Genomic DNA, 19,141 nt, shown 5'->3' with positions numbered 1-19,141 from the left:
TGAGGAAACAACTGTTAAAAACAAATGCTGCTGAATTAATTCAATTTATATATTTTAAAAATGCTTTGACTCAAAAATTTAAGTTCAAGGACAAGTTACTGGGGAAAAGGATTTCTATTTTTGTTTCCACAGAAAATAAAAGGCTGTGGATTCCTTCCAGACTAATGTGGTTTGATCAAGCCAGACCTTCTGAAACAGAGTACCAGGTGATCCTACATTCAAAACAGCTGAACAAAGCAGCCTTGCAGACTACAGCCAGGATTTCTGCATCTTCTTAGGATTCCCCCATGACAGCGCCCTTTACCAGCAGGAAGTAGTTTGGAAAGAATGACGCCCAAATTCCCAAATATTGTTTATAAATGTTTGTTTTCATTTAAATGGACTTGGTTATAAATGGTTAATGATCATAGCCAATTCTTTTTAAAGGTAAAAAGGGATTATGGTATAGATATGAATACTTTGTTTTGGAATGGATTTTCATTTATTAATACAATTTAAGGTCAATTTTGTGATGTGTATATTTCTCCTCTTGTTTAGGCATTGTGTTTTTATAGCTCATTTAGAAATGTAATGTATAATTTCGTACAGATTTTAGATAGTTACCTATAATAGTCAAAACTTATAGCTAGGTGAGTTAGGTTTTCTAGCTATATAGAGATGTATTTGAGAACAGATTATAGATAGTACCTATGATACTCAGATATTATAGATAAGTTAGTTAAAATTTCTAGATATACAGAGATGTATTTAAGGTGAATAGGAATTCTTCAAACCTTTCAAAGACCTACAGAATATGGCATTTAAAATGGTTTAGGGTTTTCGTGACAGTGAGACATAATTGCTCCTGGCAATACCACCTGCACCAGAAAGGAAGATGGAAGATGGACATAGAAGAAACGTGTTATGAAGTTTGCTTTCAATATAGCAAGACTAGCCATTTGGACAAGATACTGCTCTTGTCTGGACTGTTGACTTTGTGCTGTATAGACTGGACATGCAGGACCCACAAAAAATTGACTGCTGATTCAAGATGGACATTGCTACAGAGTTCCTGCTTCATGGAAGAGTCTGCCAGACAATCTGCAGGACACAGAGAAAAGTGACTGATAAATTGCCAATACAGAAGACAGTTTAAAGTTTCCTGCTTTGCTGAAGAGTCTGCCAGACACACTATGGCCTATGGGCTGAAGATGGAAGATTACAAAAGAACTTCGGGTGACCAGGCAGTGAGTTGTCTCTGTCATTTCTAGATCTTATATATTATCCTTCTGTGGTCTTTGATGGAGTTGAAGACAGATAGTTATGATTATAGTTTTCCTTAGTTAGGATTCAATGATAAGTTACATATAGGACTTTAGACTCACAAGATAAAATAGATGGTGAAATATTTTATTCAAATCTTCCTAATTGTTAATGGGCTAAATATTGTTAACTGTGATTCTTACTTGATAACTGTTGTGTTATATATTTTGCTATATTAAGGTTAAAACCCTTCTTTTTATTTAGACAGAAAAGAGGAGATGATGGGAGATGTTTCTCATTCTGGTTAATGAATAAAGACTGTTGGCCAATTGGAAAGGAAGATAGGAGGGACTAGGAGACAAGAAGGAAAGAGGAAGTAGTAAGGAGGAGTCAACATGGAGAGTCTAGAGAAGGCAGAACCGCCAGCCGCCTCTCGCTGGTAAGACCACGTGGAAATACATAGAAATTGGTTAATACTTAAGACAGAGCTAGCCGATAAGAAACTAGTACCTGGCCAACAGTATAATATCTAATACAGAGAGTCTCTGTGTGTTAATTGGGGCTGGCGCGGCGGCGGGACAAGACCAGGCAGCGGGCAGAAAAACGGTACACCTTACACCCTGGCGCCACACTCAGAGCTGCTCCTGGCTCCTCGGCCTTGCTCCTTGCACAGGGTGGCAGCTCGTGGACTGCGGGGTCTTGGCAAGTTCTCTGTCTCCTCCCGGGGAATCACTCCAAGATGGAACGAGCCTGCCACCCGGCAGTCGGAACACTGCAGCGGGTGCGCTCCGAGTTGGCAGAGGGTTTGTCCCGCGTGGGGTGGGGGACTAAGTTCAGGGCTTCCCCTGGCTCTCTTGGCTGCCATCACCTAGTGGCCTGGTGGCCAGTGGATCCCCGCCCCATCAGGCCTTGCTTGGCTCACATGCACTTCTCACCAGAGTGAGCACCGTCCTGGGACACACACCGTAGGCGCACACTGCTTCAAGAGAAAAAGACGGGGAGGACACAGCAAGGTCAAGGTTGGTCTGCACGGCACCGGCAGGTGCGCGTAGTTCCTCGACCTCGGGGTCAGAGGACAGGTGGTGACAACAGCCGCGTGCAGCAGTGATACGAACCGGGCACGGTCACCCGGGGAACGCGGGGCTCTGCCGGCCACCATGCTATTTCCCCTTGCAGCAACCGTACTCACGAGGTCGGTTCGTGGATGACGTCAGTAAACGGTGTGAGGCGAACTCACCTCCACATGTATTGCCAGAGACCGCACGGGGTGGCGGCATTGCCACTGGGTATAATGCGCCAACCTAGTTTGGCGTTTGGTGCAGGCTTTCTTCCCCTTTGGGGGAACAGAAGATTATGCCAGAGATACCAACTCGCCTGCAGCAGGGGTAGAAATGCCCTCTAAGCACACAGGGCTGCCAAAGTGACTCCCAGGACGGGGGGGGGGGGGGGGCAGAATGGGCCACCACTAGGTGTCGGTCGGCCCCACACCAGAGCACCAGTTCACCGCCAGGGACGCTCTCTAAAACCTGAGCTTTGCCATCATAGGTCCCAAGGGACACGGGCACCCGGCCCAAGGGTCATTAGCCCTGCTGCCTGCCTCCCTGGAAGGCTCTGCAGGAGGTTCCCAGGTGATCCGTCCACCACCCACTACTTCACCAGCATAACTGGAGGAGAGGAAAGCGGTGTGGGTCATCCAATCCTTGAAGGACAAGGGACAGCATAAAAAAAAAAAAAAAAAAAAAAAAAAAAAAAAAAGCAAAGAAAGTCCCAGGGTCCAGGAGGAGAAAGCACACAGTGAGCCAGCATCTGGCAGCCAGCGAGCCAGCTGTGTGTGTGTGTGGGGGGGGGGGGGGAGCCATGGTTGCCAGCACCTGAGACTATCCCCTGCGGCCATCCCGCCGTGAGTGAAGCCACCAGGCCAAGGCCTAAGCTTTGTGTCCCTCACCCTAAGGACCTCCACAGCCAGCATCCAATTTACTGAAACATGACTGCTACACCAAACGGAGTTACTGGCTTTATAAAGAGATGAAGGCCGTAAGGATTCCCGCTACATAACAAAAAACAGGGGGGGGGGTGTGGGGGGAGACAGGTGGCGCCACCAGCACGACGCGCTGCCCCTGCGGCACACTCGTCCTTCGCTGGCAGGGCGCACCACTGTCCCTTCGGCTGGCGTCTCGGGCTCCCCACCCCCCACACCCTCATGGGTTTATCTCCCTCTTGCAGGCAAAGTATGAAAATGGCAGTTTAAGATAGCATATAACGGAGCCCATCTTTCTTCTGAGATAAGATTTTCAAACCTGGAGTCACTGCACATCTGTGGGCTGATGAATTAAGTATCAAAAGAGGCCTCCAGGGCTGGAGCCGGGCACATCCTGCGGCTCCCTGAGTCGCTCGGGCTCCTGAGTAAAAGCACGCTTCGCACAGGAGCCTCGGTCACTTCTCCAGAGCCTAATTGAGTTTTTGCTGTTTCCATATTGTCTATTTTCCCAGCTGCCCTGGATTTACATTTGTAAACAAGCAGGCAGAAGCCCCCAACCAGACTTAATGAGCTGCAAGTTCGCTCTCTGCCACCACCGCTCCGCAAGCCCGAGTTTCAGCACAGGCTGCATGTGGCCCGTGGGGCTGGCTGGGCTTTGAGGAATGGACAAATCCCTAATAAGATGGCAGAGATCGTGGTCCCGGCCTCACGAAGGCCTCCTACAACCAGTCCTGCACTTTGGACCTCAGCAGGAAGATCATCCACCCTTTGGGGAACCCTCAAGGGTGGGCCAGTGAGCTTGTTGCCAGCTCTGAAGGGTCCCCTACTGGCCCACCTCCCCATGACAGGGGCCTTGGTGTCTCTGTCCATCGGCCCCTCAGCCTCTCAGTGAAAGCCTCTGGAGAAGCCCAGGCAGGACCACCCAGAACCAGTCCCAACCGCTCGCTGCCTTCGTCCATCAGGTAAGGGCAGTAACAGGGGCAGGCTGTGTCAGTCCCTCTGCTGAGCCACCTTGAAACAATGTCACTGTACTCAAACAAAATGCTTCTGCTGTTCCTGAGTCACATAGAAAATTCAAGGAAGCTCTCTCCTCTTTCCTGTCTCCTCCCTCCTCCCTCTTCCCCCCTCCCTCTCCTCCCTCCTCCCCCCTCTCTCTTCTCATCGCTTCTCTCCATGGGAGGGTGGAACACTAAGTCAGACACCCCCTAGTGCCTAGTCACTCTGTTGGACTGTCACAAGACAATCCACGGACAAGCCTGGACAATCCAAGCTCACATAAGAACCCAGGCAACCCAGGCAGTGACTGCTGGACACCAACACAGGCGCGGTGGCCAAGGTCAGGCTGGAAGCCACGCTCACCCAAATCTAGGTTTCCTACAAAGTGTGGGATGCCCGCCGTGATGCTTACCTTCCTGCCCTGCCCTGCCCTCCCTGCTGGGGACAGTGGTGTGGAGAAATGACACAGAGCCAGGCGAACTAGGCGAATCTTACCCACATTGGCCAAGGTCAGGTGCAGGCGGCCCTTCACCACTGTGTGGACGCCAATGGGCTTGAAGCTCCCGAAGCCAGCCACATCACCACTCATCGCCATCGTTTCCTGTTCATACTCGGTGGCCACGACCTCCAGTTCGTGTGAGACTTGGACAGCTGGCCGCCCTTGGCGGAGGAGGTGCTGCGGAGGGAAGACACGGCGCTGAGCAGCTGGGCTCTAGCCACTGCCCCCTCCGGTGCCTGTAGAGGACAGCTCCTGGCCACCCGGAGAGGCCCTGGAGGGGCAGTAAGGCAGGTCCGTGAAGGGCATCAGCTACGGAGCTCTAGTCGCCTGCCACACGGAAGGGGAGGTGAGGCAAGAGACCAACTTCTCAACAAAAGCAAGCCCAGTCCGGCCCCTGGGCAAACACTGGGTGACAATGGGGAGCACCGAGGGCCTGCCAGCTGCCTGGTCGCAGCCAGCCTCCGAAGGGAAGAAATACAGGGCGAAGGACAAAGCAGGCACTGGCCAGGCCCCTGACTGGATAAATCTGGGACTTCACAGCAAAGGGGGTATGGGGACCAGGAGGGGAGCCAGGCCAAGGTGCACACAGCAGAGACCACAAGAACAGGAGGACAGGCCTCAGTCTGCCTGAAGGAGGGGCACACAGGGTCACGGGATACGGGGACCTCCGGACCTGGGCCGAGGCAGCATGAAGCCCTATGTGCAGGGCTGGGCACCAGGGATGGGGCCACAGGCTCCAGGCCAGCTAGGACCCCGGCAGCTATGTACCCTGGAGCTTCCTCCTACCAGACAGGAGTATGGAACCAGACTACGGTCCAAACTCCTGTGACTTCAGTCTCTCCTACAGCCGTGGAAGGACCTTCGCCGGGAGCTGCTCCACACCCTGAAGCCTGCCAGCCCAGTGACAGCCGCACATCGCAACAAGCACACGCGCATGCATGCTTCAAGACTCCCTGGTACTGGGAAACAGGACCAGGCCTTTGAAGAATGACCCGGAAGGAAGCAAGGACATGTGAACAGAACAAGGCGTCTGTCGGGCGCCTTTCCCAGTGGAAGGCTGGTTGCAAAGATGGCACCCTGGAGGGGAGGGTGTGGCTGTTCAGAGCCCATCGGGAGGAGCATGCCTTGCAGGCCCCAGCTGCTCTGTGGGCGTGAAGCCCTCACTCCCGATGTGGCATCCCGGCACACGGGCAAAGCGCAGGATCATCAGGGGAGGAGAGTCCACAATCCCGGTTCTGATGGCTATCAGTGTGTCTGTGAACGCGTCTGCACTGGAAACGGGTTAACAAGAGGTCACCCCAGAGTGGCCAGGGGCCCCAGAATGGCCAGGGACCCCCCAGAGTGGCTAGGGGCCCCAGAGTGGCCAGGGACCCCCAGAGTGGCCAAAGCAAGGAGAGGCCCCAGAGTGGCCAAGGGCTTCCTGGAAAGAATCACGGAGAGGCCGTTAGGTCTCCAGCTACACGAGGAACCCTTAAGCCCAACTTGAATTCCTTTTTGCCTTTTAACTTTAAAAGTTAAGTAGAGCTGAGAGCATTTGCTGCTCTGCCAGGTGGGGTGTTCAATTCCCAGCACCCACGGGCAGCTCAAGGCAGAGAACACGGCACTGTTTGTCATTCGCAAACACAAGTCGGCATGACCTGTCGTGGACTGTGACCCTACCGTTAGGGGACATGCTAAATGGTGACTTGTGCCACCACGCTGCAGCGCCCTGCCCTGCCCTGCCCTGCCCTGCCCTGCCCTGCCCTGCCCTGCCCTGCCCTGCCCTGCCCTGCCCTGCGCCTTCGGTAAGCCACTACCTTCATGTGGACGCCAGCTGACCCAATGAGGAGCAAAGAGTCTCCGTCCCAGACGTCGACTTGCAGCGTCTGAGCAGACAGGTAGTGGATGAACCAGCGTTGCTCGCCTGGCTTCAGGAACCCGGGGTCCACCATGTACCTCAGCTGGAAACCTGGAGAGCCTGAACAGAGAAGGCCTGGGTGAGTCTATGAGTAATTGGAGCCATTTATCATCTTTACATGTTGGAGATATTCCTACTCCGGTCATGATTACTAATTTCTGCTTCCGCCACAACGACAGTTAATAAACACATTAATCAAAAACATCATAGAATATCCGAATTAACAAAGCGAAGAGTCCGCTCAGGAGACTGAACTCCTTTCCAGTGGGCACAATAAGCGCCAAAATAGGACTTTCGGGTTCCACCGAGTCCTGATGATAGATGGGGAAGCCGCCACGCAAGGCTCACCAGGGCGTTTGTTATCTACACACAGAACTTAAGAAGAGCGTAGCCCACATGTACTGTCAGGGCTGGGTCACATGTGTATGCATGCAAACACATGCACACACACTCGAGTGTGTACACACCCACACGCACACGCGCGCGCGCGCGCACACACACACACACACACACACACACACACACACACACACACACACGCAGGTATTCTATTTTGAACCTGCCCCTGCTGGGCTACCTCAGCGTAGGACATCGGCCCCGAGAACTCCCAGGTGCCTCTCTGAGGCTGCACCTACCAATCAAGCTGACTAGCGTGGTGGCTAGACTGCGGCCTCTGCCTCCATCTTCCTGAGGAGACGTGATCATTAACTCTGGATTGACAAAACTGGCGCTGAGGTCAAACTGGCGCTGAGGTCATCGTTAGTTAAAGTGCAGGAGCAGGAATGCCGAGATGCACTCAAAGCGGCATTTCCCCTCCTATCGATAGCGCCAGTGACAGCTGTGCGACCGTAACGAGCGAGCAGGGGCCTCACCTCCGGGGGGGGGGGGGAGGGCAGCCCCGCGTGGGCCACCCCTCCTCTCCACGACACCCTATCTCACGCCTCAGCCGCTGCATGGGGTGCACCACACGCTCCCTCAGCTTCTCCTGCGCACATGTCCAGCCGTCTTCCTGGGGCAGCCTCGTGTCCCTAGCCAGCTCCTCCTGCTCCGTGACCATGATACACATTCACCAGCTGCCAGGACCCTTCGATGTAAACACTGGCTGTGCCATGCCACACGCCAGGCCCTGCTCAAGGAACTGAAGCAAACAGGACACACGGGACCTGTGCCTGCGTGCCACTGAGGCTGAGGGTTTGCCACTGAGCACAGGGCCAGAGCAGCAGGGCCTGGGCTGTTTATTCTGGCACCTGCTGGCCATCCATAACAAGCTGGCCGCCTCTTCACACTGTGGGCACAGCCCACCGCACTCTGGACCAGCCAAGACCAACAGCTCTTTGGCTGCCATGCCTGGAAGCACTAGGAAGGGCCTCTGAGAGTCCCGGGTCATCCCTGAGCGCTCGGAAGCTGGGACGCCACCAGCCACACTGAAATAGAGTCCACAGGCAGCGAGCAGTGCTGTCCTCCCCAGGCTCGCGGCCCTCGTCCCTTCCTAGTCCATTCCCTTCGTGGCTTCCCTTCGTGTCCTCTTCACCCAGCCCCACACACAGGTCCAAGCCTTGGTGGGCGCTTCTGAATCTGGTGGGTTTCCTGACTCCACCCACACATCCCTTCATGATTCACAAACGCCTCTTGCCCTGGACAGGTGTTCACAGCTCCCTGAATGAGACTGTTTTCCTCTACATGACAGTCAGCGTGCAGGTGACCTGCCCTGCCACAGGTGAAAATACCCAGACACCAAGTAAGGCCCACATGCAGGGGCACGGGGGTGGGGGCGGGGCGGGGCGGGGTGGGGGAGGGGCGGGGCGGGGGGCAGGGGGGGGCAGACGACAACAGAGAAGGCGTGGCAATGGCACACACCTCTTCCTATTCAAGGGCAGATTCGGCAGCCCACAAAAAAGGACGATCCAGTACCCCAGGGTCTAGCTACCCCGCAGGCAGCCACGGAGAAACACCGAGCACTGCGCCCCAGGACCAGGATGCGAGTATGTTCAGAACATCAGGAAAACACGGCCACACAGCAAACCTAAGTACATCCCATGAAGCAGAAACAATACAACTCCCATCCCCGAATACTATGCCATGAACTAGAAATCACTAATAAAAATCTAACCAAAACAAATTCACAACTTAATCCTAAGGAACTATGTCAAAGGGAACACGAAAAGATTTTCTAGAAAGCCTGACTTGGTGGCACACGCCTGTCTTCCCAGCCCTGGGGAGGTGGAAACAGCGGGATCGGGAGTTCAAGGCCACCCTGGGCTACATAGTGAGTTCAAGGCCAGGCTAGCCTGGGCTACTTTCAGGAGCTGTCCGTGTTTGTGAAACTCAGAGCCCCGGCTCTGGTGCACATATGTTTACAACTGTTGCGTCTCCTTGGTTTGTGTGCAGAGGCTTCATGGCTTTCAAACTGTCCCTTCTCAGACTGATGTCCACCCTTTGACTGTCAGTCTGTGGGTGACTTTGCCAGGGAGGTGGGGTGTTTGCAGACATCAAACGGATACTGCTTTTTAATCCGGTCATGATAGCTGCATCTTTTAATCAGAGATTTAGTATATTGAGTGTTAATGAGAGACAGCTGTTTCTTCCCGTGATCTGCTGCTATTTCTCTGGTTATCTCTCCCCCATTCATTCCAGCGCCTTGACGGTTTACTTCCTGAGGAGTGAGGGACTCTTTCTTGGATCTCTTCTGCTCTTTCTTGTGCTGACTTGGTTGAGACTATCTTTCCTACTCTGTGGATTCTGTCTGTACGCATCGTGCGCAGGGCTGACTTCTTCATAGCCACTGGTTGCTTAGGTCTGCGAAAGGTCTTCATTTTGTCCCATCTTTACCCCTCTGTCATTTCTAAAAGGCTGGATATGGCGATCTTGGTGCCAGCTGCCTCCTCACAGGGTGTAGGGGCCCATAAAGATGGCTGTTCTTCATCTTGCCTCAAGGTCAGAGAGTTCAAAACTGCCCTTAGGAAGTCAAAAGCCCTAAAGGTCCAAGGCTTGGCTACTGCAGGATGTCTTATCTAAATAACAGCTGGCTCGAGCTCAGGTGTATTTACTCTTGACTCTGAAGGCCAGATAACAGGTGTGCTTTCCAAATGCTTGGGGGATTAAGGGAAGGGTGTCTGTTAGCTCCTTATACGTGATAATGGAAGTCTTCTGCCAGGCCACCCCCTTTGGTTGGGGTATATGAGAATGTTGAAGAATACACTTGGGGCCTTCAGTATTCCCTGGGTTGCCCTCCTGACTCTGTCCTGTGTCTCTGTCTTTCTCTTAGTATCTTTACCTGCCGTTTCTCAATCCACACTCCCCCTCTCCCTCTCGGGTACGAACCGGGCAAGTCAGCTGGATCCTATCATGGCCCACAAGGATGGGTTTCCACAACAGGGTTTGAAACACATCACCCTCCAGGCTGACCGTAAACTTTAAGAGTTAGGCCGAGCGCTGAGGTAACCAACACTGCCCAAGAAGCATCGCCAGTGACGTCCTCCCCGGCCTTGAGCCTCCATGTGGAGTGACTTCCTTGGCTTCTCCACGCTTGCTCCTCAGGAAGAGGCAGCCCATCCAGCAGGGGCCAGAGAGAGGGACTGAGCTGTCCCACGCTCCTCGATGCAGGCCTGCTGCAGGAGGACCAGAGGCTGGGGTCCAAGCAGAAAGGCTGCGCTGGCCCACATGGTGCCGGGCTGCTCTTACAGCTGACCCTACCACCACCACCAGTGCAAGCACTTCTGGGGTAAAAGTAGAGGCACCGCTGGCTCACGGACAGCATGCTATAAACGAACACAAAGGACAGAGATGTTTTCATCTGAACCGTCTGGCACCATTAATTCTTGGAAAGAAGCAGGGACCTCCGGCCCTTGTGCCAGCGGTGCCCAGGGCGCCCGCCCAGCAGAGCCCTCCTGTTTACGTTCCTTTGGCTTGTGCCAGGTTTTGTCCTGTCTGTCCCCATGCTCCCTGCGGTCTCCGGAAGGCTCACCCCCATCACGTTAAGTCTTCACGTGTGGCACGGGTGTTCCGTTTAAAATCATTAGCCACTTGCGGTTTGATTCATCACTGGGAGTGTGTCTTAATTCTTCTAATCGGTTCAGAGAAAGGGTGGCGGGTCTCTGACTCGGCTACCTCTGCTTGACAAGCAAATGCCCCCACGATCTGTGTATTTCACCAGCTGTGAGATGTGGTTCACTTGGGACAGGCAGGATAAACAGTGACATGGTGTTCTGGTGTCCTCGGGGTGGCAGGATTAGTGTATAGTGAACCCAGGAGCAGTAAGCCAAGCAGGCTGTGACTCTCCAGAGAGGCAGTCACCCGCGTGCAGTGGGCACAGCCAGTGACCATGCGCCATTGAGAGCCCGTGCCCAGCGGGCACAGCCAGTGGCCACAGCGCCATCAAGAAAGGAAGCCAGTGCTGCAAAGAAGGTGTCACATCACATCACAAAAGCCCTTGTAAAAACCGGAGACAATTACCTGCATCTAACCCGACCCCCTGGACCTCACCCCCCAGGGCCCAGGAAAGGAGGGAGCAGAGAGCACCCTGTGAGCCACTGTCACGAGACAGAAAGCAAGTCTAGACTGTCACAGACGCTCACAGGAGAGAACGGGCCTCTCTACACACAGCACAGCCAGAATGGGAGGGCTCAGCCCACCACAGCAAGGGGCCTCTGTCAGCTCCTGCCTTTAATTATAGTGAGTGAGAGTGTGTGTGTGTGTGTGAGTGTGTGTGTGTGTGTGAGAGAGAGAGAGCATGTGTGTATGCGAGTGTGTGTGTGAGCGTGTGTGAGTGTGTGAGTGCTGTGAGTGTGTGCGTGAGCATGAGTGTGTGTATGTGAGAGAGAGCATGTGTGTGTGTGAGCGTGTGTGTGTGTGAGAGTGGGTGTGAGTGTGTGTATGTGTGTGAGCATGTGTGTGAGTGCGTGTATATGTGTGTGTGTGTGTGTGTGAGCATGTGCGTATGTGCATACATGCACACATGCCACAGCACACGTGTAGAGCTCAGAGAACAACTTGCAGGGATTAGTTCTCTCCTTCCAGCCTGGGTCTCCGGGGGAACGAACTCAGGTCGTTAGGCTTGGCAGCAAGCGCCTTTACCCACTGAGCTAACTCACAGCCTGAGACCTCATATCTGAATAAATTATGTTTAAAACAATGAATATCTGCAAAAACTGTAACATTGACAAGACAGCTAAAAGTATTAGGGAACTAGTTTTAATTCTTAGATGGGATTATACTATTGACATTATGTTTCTCAGAGCCTGAGTTTCAGAGCACTATGTAAAGAAACACTTGAAAAATGGGATTCACACCAACATAAGGCTGACTCTGGATCCTGGGTCCAACACAGCTGGCAACCATGCAGCTTGGTCTTATACACACACAGCCATCACACCATTCCCTCAAGGCCTGCACATATGACAAACTGCACAATGCACCTCTCATAGGCAAAACATTCATGGGACTGAAGAGATGGCTCTGTAGGTAAGATCACTTGCCGCTATTGCAAAGAGATTGGTTCCCAGCCCCACATTGGACAGCTCGAAATCACTGTGACTGCAACTCCAGGAGATCTCTTCTGGTCTCCATGGACACACACACACACACACACACACCCCAAGAGACAGACCCAGACAGATACATAAACACACACACAGACACACATACACAGATAGACACACACACAAATACAAAACAGACACACATACATAAATAGGCACACACACACACACAAACAAGTAAAAAGAAAAGGAATTATAAAATAACGAACCCACACAAAGTATAGCACAGGCATTCTGCATCCACCACTTACCAGCATCAAAGGAGCCGTCTTTATTAATGGGGACGAGGACATGGGACAGGGAACCGGAGCTGCTCTTGCCTGTCCCATCCAGCTTGACCAGCTGCAGGCGTGGAGTGGTCTCAGGTGGGAAACGGTAAAACTGGAAGGTGAAATACACAGTCTGTGGCCATGGTGCTCCTGGGCAGTCCTGGGCCGCTCTGAACACAACAACAGGGAAGCAATCAGACATCCACGGAGAAGCTCCCGGGGTGCACAGGGATAGGAAAGGCACTGTGGTCACCAAGGTTCCTCAGTCACCACCGAGAACAGCTTTGTCCCCTCGGAGAACGGGACGGTGGCTATTCCAGGTGCCAAGACCTCCTGGCCGAAGGTGTTACTCTCAGCAACGCTGGAGTCTGAGAACTGTGCACGCGGGGCGGGTTTTAACTAGCCCACAAAGCGGGGCTTCTGGCATTTACAAAGGAGGGTCCCAGCCAGAGGAATATAAGGACAGATGGCCGGTTTGGGGTCAGCACGAGAAAAACACCAGTGTTTAAGATGAAGGTAACTGGTTACTGACTCAGTTGTGGTGGTCTTAATGAAAAGGCCCCCATAAGCTCAGAGAGTGGAACTGACAGGAGGCGTGGCTTTGTTGGAGTAAGTGTGACACTGAGGGGTGGGCTTTGATATCTCATATATGCTCAAGCCATGCCCGGTGTCTCAGACCACTTCCTGTTGCCTGCAAGGTCAAGATGCAAGAGCTCTCAGCTACCTCTCCAGCATCATGTCTGCCTGCACTCGGCCATGCTTCCCATCATGAGGACAGTGGACTGAACCTCTGAACTGTTAGCCACCCAGCTAAACGCTTCCCTTTATGTGGTCGTGGTGTCTCTTCACAGCAACAGAAAATACAAACTAAAATAGTCATTACACACCATATGCCCACATCAGATCACCAACCACCCCATAAACGCATACGATCATTACAGGTATCAATTAACACAGAAAACAGATGGCCCTGTGCCAGCTGGCAAAGCCTGAGCATGGAGCATGCTGGGAGAGGACCTTCAGCCTGAGGAGGACGGGGAGCGCGATGGATGGGACTACCTGCTGAAGGCAAGAAACTGCAGCACTATCTCATTCCCTTGAAGACCATCCGACTCCTCCTTCCGAGGGTTGAATCTCACAGGGTCTATGGGATTGACGGCTTCCACCGGCTGCTGGCAAGCATCAAGAATCTCAGGGAAGCCGGATGACCGAAGGAGCGCCATTGCAGCTCTCGAGAGCTGACTCCTGGAGCTGAAACAGAAAAAGCCCTCAGCCCAGGCGGTGCTGTGCACGCCTCTCTACCAGAGCCCGCTCGCTCGCTCGCTCGCTCGCTCGCTCGCTCGTCAGCATCAGAGCCCCAAGGCCTCCACCATCAAGCCTCACCTCCTGGTCTGGGCTCCCACAACAATGGGGGCGTGCAAGGGAGTGAAGGGGAGTTCCTGCAGATGATCGACAGCAGGCGTTCCCAGAACCGAGGGCGTCTGGCTCAGGTCAGCTTCCAGGTGGGAGACCCCGCCCTCTAACACGGATTCCTGCTGAACAAAACCAGGGCCCCAGGTGTGCAGCAGGAACCTGCCACGATGGACCCCAGAGGTGCTCAGGTCCAAGGGTTTACTGCCCGAATGACTTCTGGAGGGCAGCAGGGGTAGGGGTGGAGGTCATCAGCTCAGGGACTTTAACGTCAGCTAACCAATGACTGACTTCAGCATCTACCCCATGCAATGCTTGGGCCAAACTAAAAGTAAACAGTAAATTTTTAAAGATTGTGTCTTTTATCTGTAAGTCAAGGTTAACCGGCCATTCTGTGTCTTATACAGCAACCTCTTATGTGAGTTATAAAGCAATGGGGAAGAAATCACAAGTTTCATGAGCAGGCCAGACACCTGATGTCTGATGCCTGAACACCAAATGCCAAGCTGGGCAGCAAAACGTCACATTCCGGTTTGGTCTCAGATTGGTGGCAAATGTCTAAGGTGGGAAGTCAGGCAGCACCTACCCCTCCCGTGCCCTCCCATCCCACAGCCCACATCACAAAGAAACACCCCAAGGCCCTGTTACCCATCAGGAGGTGACGAGCTAGTGTGGGACAGGCAAGGACAGGGTGGGTAGACTCACTACCTGGAGCTGGGGACCCTGAAGGGACTGAGGGCTGTCCAGGGACCAAGGCGGGGGCTTGGAAGAGCTGCTGCGTGGAGCAGGAGACTGTGGGGAGGCCACCAGCTGGGACAGTGACAGCTGCAAGACAGGAGTTCTTGGGTGAAATGCCCCGAGCATGCCAGTCAATGCACGGAGCCCCCAGCACACAGAAGCGCACGCATGGGAGAGGAAGACGACTCCTATGCGGCACCAATGGGAGTGACTCTAGCCCTTTCTGAGCCAGCGGCTGCCCTGAAATCCAGAGCCCTCCAAATTCCCTTAATTCGTGATTATAAGGAGGCCTGGAGGCCTGGCGCTGGTGCTGTGATCTCTCGTGCGTCACAGTGTGAATCCGAGCAGTCACGATGGAGGACCAGGTAAGGAGGAGAGGGCTGCACGGCTGGATGCTCACATAGCCCTCCGGATTCGCTCCTGTCCTTGCAGTGGACACCTCCACGGCTCTGTCCAGCTCCCTGTCCACCGAGGCTCCCCACCAAGGCAGGGAACCACACTAGGAGGTCAATGGGAAGTCTGGGGACAGAATCTGCACCCCCGTGTCCTCAGAGCATGATCCGCCTCAGGCTCTCACCTCTGTCAGGGTAACAATGGCCTCGACAGCCGGGCTGCTGTGAGAACTACACGCAAGTTCAGAGTACTGAGTCTTCTACAAAAGTCTGTCTCCACCAGTGGGAAGTGAACGCTAATATGAAAAGGTGGGGTGGGCGTGTCTCTGGGCTGCACTAAAGCACACGTCTCTAGTCACGGCTGGATTCTTTTTCCAGTGCACACTTCTGAGGGATGATGGCTATCAGTAAGGACAGCTAGCCCAGAGAGGGGCTCAACGGGATGAGGGCAGGAGTGGCATGCAATGGGCAGTATCCCCGGGGCACGGGAAGGGGCTTTAGAGTCCATTTGGTCCTCTTCAGACTGCTAGGCCAGAAGAAGGTAGGAAGTGGCCTACAGACTGCACCCTAGGTCTGGCTGCCCTAAAGCTCAATTTTCAGGACGATGCTAAAAGTCATCCAGTACCGCCCAGGGTTGGGGAACGTGAACCCCCAGCTCGTTCAGCTACCAACGGCCCAGCCAGGAAGAACCGTTCTTTTTGCACAAAGAGTTCTGGGTTATGGAGGTGAATGCTGGCTGAGAGGCAGCTGGCTATCCAGATGTCGTGCCAACACCGAGTGCTTGGCCCATCGGCCAGCTGCTGTGTGGTGTCCGTGCCATTCTGGGAGGGGTGGAGGCCAGGCTCTAGTGTCTCAGGCGGCCGACGGCACTGACTCAGTGAGCCTCCCCGCCGAGAGAATGGGGCACTTTAAGTGTGGATGGTGAGGTCCAGGATCACTAACTGGGCAGGAAGCCACCTGGATGGCAAGTGGACCTGGGAGTCAGATGGTTGACGCAGGCTGCGGGACAAGGCAGGGGGACCAGACATACCCCAGCCCCAGCATCTGAATGAAGTCCTTGGCCCCTGATTCTAGAATGCGGGAGAGGCCCCCTTGAGCCTGGACTTACCCCTGGTCCCACAGGAGAGTCCTGGGTCGCAGCAAGGTCCCGGGCTGCTGGCGCTGGTGTGCCTGGGGGTTGGGGTGCACAAGGGGCCATTAGCGTCTGCAGGGCCGAGAGCCCAGAGGGCCCACGATGCCTCCCCACCTCATCTATAACTGGCTGTTTGCATAAACTGTGGCCAACGCAGTTCCATGGGCCTGGAGACTGTACACAAGGTTGCCTTCTCATGCCCACGCCCTTCCCTCTGTAGCAAGCAGCCTTGCCAGGCGTGGGCCAAGCGACCCAGGACCATGATTCCTGGACACTCTGGTCCCTGGACACTCAGCTCTCTGACACACCGTCCACTACTGGAGGCTTCCCGACACTCACACCTGCTGCTTGGGAGTGCCCAGCTCTGAGGTAGGCCTGACTTAGCGGTACCGAGGCTGCGAGCTGCCTGGTGACCCCAACACCACCTCCTGAGCACAGCCCATCCCCCAGGCCCTCCCCATTCACGATGCGGGCGTGCCTTTGGGGAGTCTGCCCAGAAGTCAAGGCCAGTCCTCCATTAGGTTCCCCAGAACAAGGGGGCCGAGAACAGCTGTGACCCTTCAGAGGCCAATGCAGTGTGCAGTTACCCAAGAGGCCCTCGGCAGAGGTGGCATCCTCGGCCGCTGGAACTACTGTCGCAGCAGTCCATCCAGGAGTGAGGCTGGGCTTGGTCCGTGCAGATCAGCACGGCCACGCACCATCCTACAGCCACTTCACACATGCCTCCATGGGCCTTCACCTCCACGGTCAAACTTCCTGTCAATGGGGGGTGGGGGGCTGTGCCAACGAGACTCCAGCATCTGACAGGGAGGGCTGCCTCTGCCTGCCCCCTCCCCAGAGAACCTTGCATTTTTCCTGTGGAGTGGCCTGACTGTTGTCCCATCTCCAGCTTCCTGCCCATGCCTTGCCCGGACCACTGCACTCTGCAGTGATGGGACTCTGCTGGCTTCCAGGGGACCTTATCCCCTGTGGGGCCTTGATCTCTGGAGACACCCTGCTTTCTTCCCGGGGTCTTGTCCAACCCTCATGGGGCTGACAAGATGCCAGACACTCGCATAGCTCTCTCTTCCTCACAACTGCCATGGCTGAATCTCTTGTGCTTCCCAAGGTCCCCTGGGGCCCCCACAGCAGACAGCACAGGCAAAACAGCCCATTGTGTCTCTGCCTCTGTGCCACCTGCACGGAGAATGCCCAACGGCCTCCTGCTGAACTCTGGGTAACAACAAAACAAAAACTAAGGCCGGCTCTCTTGCTATTCAAGAAGAAACACAGGACACACTGCTTAAGCCCCACACTGCAACGGCCTCCGGACCACACACTGCCTAGCCTCTTCTGGCTGCTTCCCAGAGGGCCCCTAGGGAGATGCTACAGCTCCCAGGCCTCATGAGGATCTGGTGGAGGCCTTGTGAGGCCTCGCGGATGGGCACAAGATGGCAGGGAATTCCAGGCATGGAAGGGGGGACAGCCAAGAAAGGGTCTCCGCCTCAGGAGACCCAAATGGCCAGACTGGCAGGCACAGCCCACGGCCCAGCTGCCACCTGGGAAGTGTTCACCTCCCACCCACTCCGGGTTCCCAGTGACCCAGACACTCCAGTCCCAGGGGCCTCTGTGAAATGAGAAAGCGGTTGCTGGGCTTTGGGGGAGCCAGAAGACAAGCCCAGCCGGCTGTTTCTCCAGGACGATCTCAGCTCTCTGGAGGCAAACGTGGGTGCTGCCACCCAGCTGGCCACCACAGGGTGCCCAGCCCAGGTCCCCAGATCATCTTCTGCAGCTCTCTCCTCCTAAAAAGCCTGGAGATGAACCGGGAGAGCTTTGCTTTGTTCCACCCTAAATGGGGACTTGGAAAACTCTGCAGGCTGATTCTATAAAGAGAAGAAATTGCAGGAGATGGCACCATTATCCTTAGCTAAGAGAAAGCCAGCACTTAGGCACGGGCCTGTGTGCATCCTCTGGGCGAGGGAAAGCTCGCCCGCCGGCTGGAGGCGACATCGCTGGGGCCCATTACCACTTCTCCCCCACAGGCTCAAATCTGGGTATTGTATGGTCTGTTTCTTCACGTAATTCTTTCTACTGTGACTTACCATGCAATTTTACCTCCTGATAGAGCTAAAACAGCCTTTGAAAGGCTCTGGCAGCCCTCTTACCTCTTACGACACCTGCTGTGAGCCCAGGCTGCTGCGAGGGCCCAACCCACACCCCAGGAGAAACACAGGCTGGTGGGAAACACACCCAGACCAAGAGATGCTCACTCCAATCATCGCCTCTTGGCGCCTCATCCCTACCTGGGGTACACCGTGCCCCCGCCCCCGGATGGGAAGCCGGATCTCTGCTACAGCACACAACTGGGCAGGAACCCCTGGGCAACGCACGGCACCCCAGGACAACATGCCTATGTGCTCATGCCTGCCTGCAGAACGTGCAAGTGCACACCACATGCCCCTGAACCAATCAAAGCAAGCGCATGCATGACAGGGTCACCGCGGGGCAGAGAGGACAGCGGGTGTGTTGGACCTGAGAGGGCAGCTAGGTGGGCATGACAGCGGGAAGTGCTAGCGACCAGACTCGCAGGCACGCTCACTCACGGCACAATTCTATCTGCTGACCCTATCTCCTGAGGGATGAGGCAGGGGAGCAACCCCGTGTGGCGGGCCGGGCTGTCGCGCGCGCGAGTTCGGTGGCTCCCTGGACAGGGTGAGCTGCAAGGCACTTACCCCACCACCGCACCCATCTGCTAGTGCGCGTCATCGTCGTCCCCCCCCCGTCATCCCCCCCTCGTCACCACGGACTGTAAAACCCCCTTAATCATAGCTAGGTGCTGCTCATCACATCTACCACGGTGGCCCTGCCACAGACAGAAGGCGCCTCGGTCTGCGCCTCGGTCTGCACTAATGACAGCAGCCATAGCTGCTCACTGCTGCTGCTTTTGTGGGATTGCGGGCTCGAACGCTGGACTATAGAGTTTGAGATAGCACGGGGCTGGTCCTGGGCCTCGGGGTTTAAGAAGGGGCCTGGCCATGTAGGGGGAAGCATAGAGAAACCCAGAGACTGTGG

The 19,141-nt window shown here is 54.7% G+C and overlaps 1 protein-coding gene across 1 annotated transcript in view; it reads right to left on the bottom strand.

The window, feature by feature from the left end:
• Nphp4 (nephrocystin 4) overlaps positions 1-19,141 on the bottom strand; it is a 77,660-nt gene that overhangs the window by 13,370 nt on the left and 45,149 nt on the right. Inside the window, exons 13-19 of the mRNA XM_051173883.1 lie at positions 16,067-16,128; positions 14,534-14,653; positions 13,802-13,950; positions 13,478-13,669; positions 12,401-12,588; positions 6,512-6,672; positions 4,712-4,892 (exon numbers count right to left, since the gene is read on the bottom strand). Of these exons, the coding sequence (XP_051029840.1) occupies positions 4,712-4,892; positions 6,512-6,672; positions 12,401-12,588; positions 13,478-13,669; positions 13,802-13,950; positions 14,534-14,653; positions 16,067-16,128 (1,053 nt within the window). The remainder of the gene's footprint in view (positions 1-4,711; positions 4,893-6,511; positions 6,673-12,400; positions 12,589-13,477; positions 13,670-13,801; positions 13,951-14,533; positions 14,654-16,066; positions 16,129-19,141) is intronic.

The sequence above is a fragment of the Phodopus roborovskii genome, unplaced genomic scaffold, assembly GCF_943737965.1.
Source record: "Phodopus roborovskii unplaced genomic scaffold, PHOROB, whole genome shotgun sequence".
NCBI classification, from domain to species: Eukaryota; Metazoa; Chordata; class Mammalia; order Rodentia; family Cricetidae; genus Phodopus; species Phodopus roborovskii.
Note: the sequence above shows the minus strand (reverse complement) of the source record. Positions and strands in the feature narration are given on the sequence as shown.